Source organism: Chrysochloris asiatica, unplaced genomic scaffold (genome assembly GCF_000296735.1).
Source record: "Chrysochloris asiatica unplaced genomic scaffold, ChrAsi1.0 scaffold00018, whole genome shotgun sequence".
Lineage (NCBI taxonomy): Eukaryota > Metazoa > Chordata > Mammalia > Afrosoricida > Chrysochloridae > Chrysochloris > Chrysochloris asiatica.
In genome coordinates this window covers 16,424,867-16,433,040 of record NW_006408536.1, presented here as the reverse complement: position 1 = coordinate 16,433,040, position 8,174 = coordinate 16,424,867, and the positions used below count along the sequence as shown (strand labels likewise).

Sequence of the window (8,174 nt, the reverse complement as noted above, 5' to 3'; positions counted from 1 at the left end):
GTCTCCCATACTTTGGACGTATTGTCAGGAGGGACCAGTTGCTAGAGAAAAATACCATGTTTGGTAAGGTGGAGGGTCAGAGAAAAAAAGTAAGACCCCCAGTGAGATGGATTGGCAAAATGGAAGCATCAATGGGCTCAAGCGTGGCAACAATAGTGAGGTTGGCCTAGGATCAGGCAGTGTTTCGTTCTGTTGTGCGTTGGGTCGCTATGGGTCGGTACTGAGTCGATGGTACCTGATGACAACAGCAGCAGCAGGAGTCCTGGAATGGTGCTATTGGACATTGCACTGGACCACAAAGTCACTGGTTAAAATTCACCAGCCACTCCTCAGAAACCCCTATACAGGATCGCTGAGTCATAACCAACTGGACAGCACTTAACATCAAAGACAATCACTTGAGACAATGCCTTTCCTTTGCATGCTTCCCAACTGTCCACCACACTAGTCCCTGTTTCTAGGAGCCCAGCAGTACTGGCCCAGAGCAGGTACCTGCTGAATCCAGTTGTCAGAATAGACAAATATTGCAGCAAGGCAGGAGGAGGAGTCATGTGACTTCAGTTTAGAGAGTCCAATCCTTTTAAGACACTTTTGCCAAATTGCAGATGTGCTTTTAAAAAGCAACCCAGAAGTTTTCTGATAGGATTTTCCTCTCTCCCAAACCTGAGCATTAGCCTTGAAAAGAGTCCCTCTGACAGGAACAAGTCTTAGGGTTTCAAGCATGTACTTGGTCACTCAAGGTCAAAGCTTTTTCTAGGTGGCTTTTCTCAGGGAGACCTGGGAAAAGGGATCTCCTGGAGGTGACCACACAGCTTCAGTTCTCCACCAAAACAGGACAGCAGAAGGCATTCTGGGAACCTTGTACTCAGGGCCTGCGAAGTGCAGACACACAGGGCAGAAGGCCTAGGAGTCAACTTGAATGGTAAGGGCACAAAGGGAGGAGTGAGAGGCTTTTCTACCTTTTGACAACAAGGAAGCAGAAAAGACGGGAGCAATTTGCCAGAACTGAGAGATGGTTCTGCTGTAATTTACATCAGGGGAGACCAAGCCTCCTGTCCTCTTGCCTAGAAATAAATGGCATCAATCAACTGACAAATTGTTTCTCTTGCCTCCTGATTTTTTTTTTTTTTTTACACATAAGGAGCATGTGCTCCTCTTTACCCATAGTCTGTGTTTAATTTCCTTTATTCACACCTAGAAGAGCTGAAGACTGTCTAACTGACCTCTGACAAGCAGATCTCAGGAGACACAGCACAAGTGTCTCCTCGGCCTCCCTGCTGCTGCCCCAACCCCAGGGGTGCCACCCTGTGAATCTGGTCTCTTGTGAGCAGCAGCCCCTGAGGCAGGTGACTTCGGGATGCTTCATCCATATTGTTCTGTGTGCTGCATGCACATTGACAGATGGGCAATCTGAGGTACAATGACCCAAGCCACAGAGCTGCTAGTGTGTGTCCTGCTGGAAGACTGGTGGTACTGCATGTCTGTCAGCACATCAAGAGTGAGGATGGGGCAGCCAGCTGCTTCTCAATGGAAGATGTTCTAGGAAATGTTTGTTCCTGGCTCAGCAGGCTAGTTCGTCCTCTGAAGACAGAACACTCTAACCCTTCAGACCCAGCAAAGCTTCTGGGCTCCCAGCTTCCGTCAGCCCCTCACTCGGCATTGCCTTAGTGGTCTGGGCCTCAGCTGCTCACTGAAGGGATCAAGCCTCAGAAACCTGTTCTGTCTTTGAAGCTGACAGCTTGTTGCCTATGGAAATGCAGTACTATTTCAGGGTTTCATTTTAAAAGAGGTTTCAAAGGGGAAGCTGGAAGGCTTTGCTGCGTTGCTCATTAGGGCTTATCTTGTAGCCGCTTCCCGGCTGGGGAGCCCAGTGCTGCGTCTGTGTCTTTCCTGGGGACTGTTTTCAATGAGCACCTGGCATAGTTAGAGGCCTGGTAACTCTCGAACTTTCTCCCAAGAAGCCACCAGCACTTGTTCACTGGGTGCCTTTCTGACATGATCTGTGTCTGAAATGACCCTCCAGGGAGTCAGAGGATGACATGCCTTGTTCAGAATGTCAAAACCAAAAAGGTCATGCAAATGCTCGTAGGGAACCAGAGTGGTTGTGACACATGAAGCCTTGGAGGCACATGGCAGCAGCACCCAGGATGCGAAGGTGGGTAACAGTTTTCTCTCTCACTGGGACCACCCCACTGCCTCATGCTCTTCAATTCTTTGGGGGATGGGAATGACAGAAGGAAGGTAGAGGGGCAAGGCCTGGAGCCAATCTGGCCCTGCCAGGGCCATCCCTCTAAGAGTGCACCATTCCTGTCAAGTATCGTCATCTTCTCACTTGAGGACCAAGTCCCATCTTATTTCTCTTTGAATTCTCACAGCTGGCAGAGAAAGGATTCAGTATGTGATCAGGAATAGAGGTGCAATCTAGTAATCTGGGAAGAAAGGAGGCACATACGGACAGCAATAGAAGAAAGGCGAGAGGCTACGGTCTGAAATGGATACGGATCGAGGTTTTAGGGACATGGAATGCCTCTGTTACCTCAGCAAGGACAGTACTGCAGCTTTGAAGAGACAGGAGACAAAGAGGATCGGGCCCCTGTGAGCATAGCCTGCATGCTACCAAGTCCAGGTAAGTACATGGGGATGCTGCTGTAGAGGTGCTCTCCCAGGGGCAGCTTGGCTGAATTGTAGATAGGCTCTGTCACCTGCTTGGCTCTCCTTCAAGATTGACCACTAGTGTGGCATCTGGACTCCGGGTACTGGCACAGCGATGCCCCCTCACAACTAGAGCACCTTTAGTGTAAGGTTCCATTCCAGAGGCAAAGTCACCAGGAATCTCCCTCATCATGGCCCACCAGACAGTTCTTCTCTGTCCTTCAAGCCTCACAGCTTTTTGGAAACCTTTTTCCCCTGTTGTTCCTCACCCCTGGCTCCCAATAACAAAACAGGGCCTGGAGAGAAACTCCATTCACCAGGACCTTGGCAAAAGGTTGATGAGGCCCTCTCATGACTCGCCCTGGATCCTCCCTGACCAATGCTTCCAACCACATCCATCTGTGAGGCTTGAGAGGCAAGGGCTTCTGTGACGAGGGCTCGCGCTCGCTCCCTGCCTGGCTCTATTTATAACAGAGAAGCGTTCTTTCTGAGGGAGCACACCGCTCATTTTCGTGGCATCTGATGACTCACACTCCTCACGTGATGGGTTCACTGGGAGCGTAAGGAGGCAGTGTTGGCTGATGGCTGGGCGGTTACACTGCACTGGGGGCTGAGGGGCAGCGAGGTAGTGAATATGGGTCCTCACAGAACTCACCAGCTGTTTACCGAGCTAGTACACAAATTGGAGTCTCTCTCTCTCTTTTTTTTTTTGCTTGGTTCTAAAAGCTGTGGAATTTTTGAAAAGGCAGGAAAAACCCCTAATTCATGGGTTGCCAGGATAAAATTCGTGAAAAACATGAGCTAAATTTAACTGAGAGCAACTTTCTAAACCTTAGCAATAGAGAATTCTGGTACACCAAGGCAGCCAGGACAATGAAACAACCAGAGGCCAAGAAAGAAAGCAAGGCACACCACCACCAAAATTCCACAGAAGCTAGGCTTGTTCTATTTGGTAAACTGTTTGGTCCAGACACACTGCATCTTGTTGAGATGGTCTGCTTGTCTAGCTACAGCTGCTAGAAGGATCTTTTCATCTTTAAGATGTGACACTCTCATTGAACCTATTTCTGGAACTCTCTGTGAGAGCCAATTTCAGCTGCCTTCTCAGCTCACTCTGCACTCAAAAGAGACCAATTTCCAATTCTTCCTCAGAGTTCCAGTGAAATGAGCCGAGAAGACCCCACAGTGCTCTTAGGGGAGTACGACAGTGGTGGCTTCATTTGTGGCTGTGGGTCTTGCTGATGAGATGGCCTTTGCGGGAATAGAACGAAGTTCCCAATGAGACTAGGGGACCAGTGACAGATTCAGAGCCCAGTCCTGTGTACAGCCGAGAGCCTATTGCATCTGGCAGCCAGAGGTGGGCAGCAATTCCTGCAAATGGGTGGCTACTGCTTTCGTTAGGTACGTCATTGTCCCATAGGCTCCACTGGGTGCACTGTCATAAAAAAAGTGGCAAATCCCTGTAGCTTGGTCTTTCTCCAGGGTGTCCAGGGCACCTAGGGCAGTCTGCAACACAAAGAGAATAGCAGGCAACCTCTCTCATTTCAGGGACTCTGCAAGTTGCAGGGTGGTGGTCCCATGGGCTGGTGCAGGGCTGGGGTTATGACAGTTGGTCATGGTGTGGAGTTGCCCGGCTTTACCAGGCTGCCAGGGGCTGACCTGTCTTTGCTCTGGCATGTGGCCCAGTTTTCCAGGTACTGTCTCTGCGAGGAGGGCACTGAGACCAGGGTGGTGACTTACCCAGCTCACATGTGGCAGGTGGGGCTGTTTGGGCCTGCCCACCTCCCAAAGTCTGGGGCTTTCCCAGGTGGCCACCATGCCATTTTCTCAGCCAGTGACAACATTTTCTTTGTGTCTGTTTGTTCCTATGGGATGCTGAGTCTGCAATTTTGGCAGAGATGAATGACAGCTGCAAAACACCCACCTGGTCCTGCAGGAACAGCTGGTTGGCCATCCGCACGATCTGGTCCACGTGGATGATGCCCCCAAGGCTGTTCATCTCTGTATCTGAGAGTAGTGTCAGCACCAAGATCGCTTCCACCAGCAATTGCCGGTACTCAGGCTGGGGCACTCGGTTCAGCACTGACTCCACATGGACAGCAAACTTGATCTCATGTGAGGTCATCTGCCAAAGGGACCAGCAGTGGCCAGGACTGAGGCGACCAAGCCCCTCTGCCCAATGCAGGCTGTGCTTGAGGGCTCTGTTTAGTGTCACTTCCTTTCTGGCACTTCCTAATAGTGCCAGCAGGACTCATGGGGGTATTAGATGCAGGGCCCGCCCCTAGGAGCTACTAGGCTTGGGCTTCCTGGGACAGGGACCGTATCTTTAGTTCGTCATAATTCCTGGGTATGGTGCCTTGGGCAGGGTAAAAACAAACATCAGTTCAAAAAGAAGAATTAGGGGCCAATAAGCCCAGGGAGATATGGTTGTTTTCAGCTGAGAAGAAGGGACCAGGGGAGGTAGTGTATGTATGGGTCCAGCATGTGTGGCGCAGGGCTCCCCCTCACTTTTCTTAAGGTGACCCCAAGATGTCTGTGCCTAGAGGAGCAAATTTCAGATCTTCTGGCCAAAAAATGCTATCTATGAGGGCAAGGTCATGCCAATCAACCTGGGGAAGCAGTGGGCCAAACTGTGAGGGTGAAATGCAGCTGCAGGGCCTGTGGACAACCAAGGCCGAACCAGCATTTGGGGTTTTTGCCATCATACCTCTTGTGTTGTTGACGAGGGGAGGACATAGCCATCAATGGAAAGACCGTGGCACTGCAGGCAGAACACATAGCATTTCTGTCAGAATCCAGAACGTGACTAGAAACTGCACGTGTGTGCGTTATGTGCACACATGCAAACGGGCACCTCAAGTTGTTCTGCCCTGGAAACTCGCACAAGGGCTGGAACACGCCAGACTGCGTGTTATTTTTAGACAGCTTGTTCTCACTGCCCACAGGCTGTTTTCGGTGGAACGATTCTAGGGAAAGCAGCAGGCATCTTTCAGATCTCGCAGGAACAATGCCCTGGGGAGCTGCCGAGGTCTCCTCTGTGGTGGCTCGCTTGCTCGCTCGATTGGCATTGAATTTAGCAACCAGGCCTGGTGGCTGTAAGACCCCCTTAAGTGCCCTAATAACGGGTGGGTGAAGTGATGCTCTGCGCCTTTGCAGCCATGTCTATAATCAGCACCAATCACAAAGGCCCCAGGCACATGCACAGACACACGCCCTTGGGTATAAATAGCAAGCAACAGCACACCAAGACGTGCTGCCTCTTGAGAATAAAAGATGTTTGATAGCTAGCCTAGGGGCAGGCCAGTGCAAGTGGGCAATGCCCCAGGACAAATGGGGAGAGTTTCGAGGAATAGTTTCTGAGATCTAATTGGTGTCGTTCTAAATCAAGATTCCATCTCTGTGCCTCAGCACTAAGACTCCACAACTTAACATGCCAGAGCCTGGGAGTTGGCCTAATCTCAGGCCTGATGGCTGCTCCATCTTTCCATCACTGTTTATTTTCACCCAGTGGCTTCCTAGGCTCTTTATTCCTACTTGTCACGTTTGGCCCTCTACAACCTGGGCTCTCCCTTGTCTTATTTGCTGTGGTTTCAGGGTCACTGGACCTCTCTCTTCCACTGAGCAACAAGGGCTCCACGGGGGTCATCTCCCGCCAGAGAACACCTGGCCAGGTCTGAGACGTTTTGTCTGGCACAACTGGGTAGGAAGTGCTATGGCCATCTGGTGGGTGGAAGTCAGGGAGGCTGCTTTAGACCCTCTAGTGCACAAGCCAGTCTCCTTCAGAGAAGCTCTGAGCTTGCCAAGCACAGGGCTGCTTCTGCAGCCCCATGGTACCTGACATTTAGAGGAGAAACCCCCAGTACCAAGCTCACCTTCTGCAGGATCTGCCACACTTTCTGGTAGAATCCCACAGGGACCCTGTTAATGGCTCCATCTAGCCGTCTCCTGCGTAGCCATTGGCCCTGCCGCTCTCCCCAGCCGATGTGATGCCCTCCTGAGTCTGACGACGAGGTTCCTGTGGGTGAGGAGGGGGTGCTGGATCTCTGCAAGACAAGATAGCACATTGCCGTCACAGTGGCTGGTCTAACGGCAGGCACCCTGCTGAGTGTTTCCCATCAAAGAGGGCTCAGCTAACTAACTGCTGCCACCAACAGAATGCCACCTGCCCAGTGACGATACAGCTCCTGGATTCGATCTGACTCATTCCAGTCTTCTTTCCTTCACTGGTGAGATGACATATTCCTTCTATGTATTCTACGCAGCCCCAGAGGTAGTAGCACTGCCTCCGGAACTCCAGTGGACAGGTAGGAGGCTGGCACGGTGGGGCGGGCACTGGAGGGAGAGGGTTTGGGTGCCAACTCCAACCCAGCCCTGGCTGAGGCCAATCCTCATCTTGGCTACTTTCATCTGAAAGCAGGGGCTAAGGAGGTCCTTCACTGAGTAGAACTGATCAAACCCTGGGAGCTGTGTAGGCTGGTGGTGAGGGCTCATTAAGGATCGGTTGTTGTGACCTGGGCCTCTGTTATGAGCTTGGTGCCCAGAGTCCCTCCGTCACAGCAGGAGAGCCCCAAATCGTGACGTTCTGAAGTGCCCACCACCAAGGTAGGCAAGTGTCAAACTGCCTATTCCATTTCAGTGGTTCCACAGAGAAAGAGCAGGCACCTTCCCATAGGAAATTGTAACGTGTAACACAATCTCGGGGAAAGGTTTGCAGCCCAAAACAAATGTAAAAAGAACAGGGGCATGGGACTTGGAGAGGATGGTCTCCCCTTCCCCTCCCCTCGCCCCCCGGTCTCGCCCACTTTCTACTTGTCCTGTTCTTGTCTTCTGCTTCCAGCCAGTGGCTGTCATGGCGTGGGCTAGGAACAGTACTCTCCAGAAGCAGAGGATGAGGACAGCAGCATCCACCCACCTCCTCTGGGGCCCGGTGTCTGAGCTGAGCTGGCTACATGGTTGTAGAGGCAGTTGGGAAGGTTCCAGGGGGCAGGAGGCCATGCTGGACTCGGGGGCTCGCCTGACAGGGGTGAGGGAGGGGGGGGATCATACCAACCCACCCTCAATGCAGCCAAGCTACTTTCCGTCCCAGACCCTACCTTCAGGCCAGGGAGGTAACACCTCTATCCTGAGACCGTCCCTTGGTTCTGGACTACTGTATACTTTAATTTCTAAATGCACGTAAAACGTTAATAGGTGGAAAAAGGGAGCCCCATCTTCAATGTACTATAGAGCTGGAGGTGGGCTTAGCTCCCCAAACCCATTCCTCAGAGCTTATTTTGAAAAGGCTGGGTTATTCCATTGGGCTTGTTAAGTGCTATGAAGTCAGTTCTGACTCAGAGCAACCTTGTATAGGGTTTCTAAGGTGCGGTTCCAGACAAGGCACAGGAGAGCATGTTTTGAGGTTTTGGAAGTTTCAAGAAATTGGAGAGGAAAGCACTCCCCCCACATCCTACTGAAGAGCAGAAGCAGAGAACTGAGACTTGGCTCCAACCAGAAAACAAAGGTCAGTTCAAGAACCTCTCAGT

The 8,174-nt window shown here is 51.4% G+C and overlaps 1 protein-coding gene across 1 annotated transcript in view; it reads right to left on the bottom strand.

Annotated features, from left to right (window-relative positions):
• Positions 1-3,987: 3,987 nt before the first annotated feature.
• Positions 3,988-8,174, bottom strand: part of PHKA2 (phosphorylase kinase, alpha 2 (liver)) — a 62,143-nt gene continuing 57,956 nt past the window's right edge. The window contains exons 30-33 of the mRNA XM_006835593.1: positions 6,525-6,695; positions 5,360-5,413; positions 4,577-4,777; positions 3,988-4,158 (exon numbers count right to left, since the gene is read on the bottom strand). Coding sequence (XP_006835656.1) covers positions 3,988-4,158; positions 4,577-4,777; positions 5,360-5,413; positions 6,525-6,695 — 597 coding nt within the window. The remainder of the gene's footprint in view (positions 4,159-4,576; positions 4,778-5,359; positions 5,414-6,524; positions 6,696-8,174) is intronic.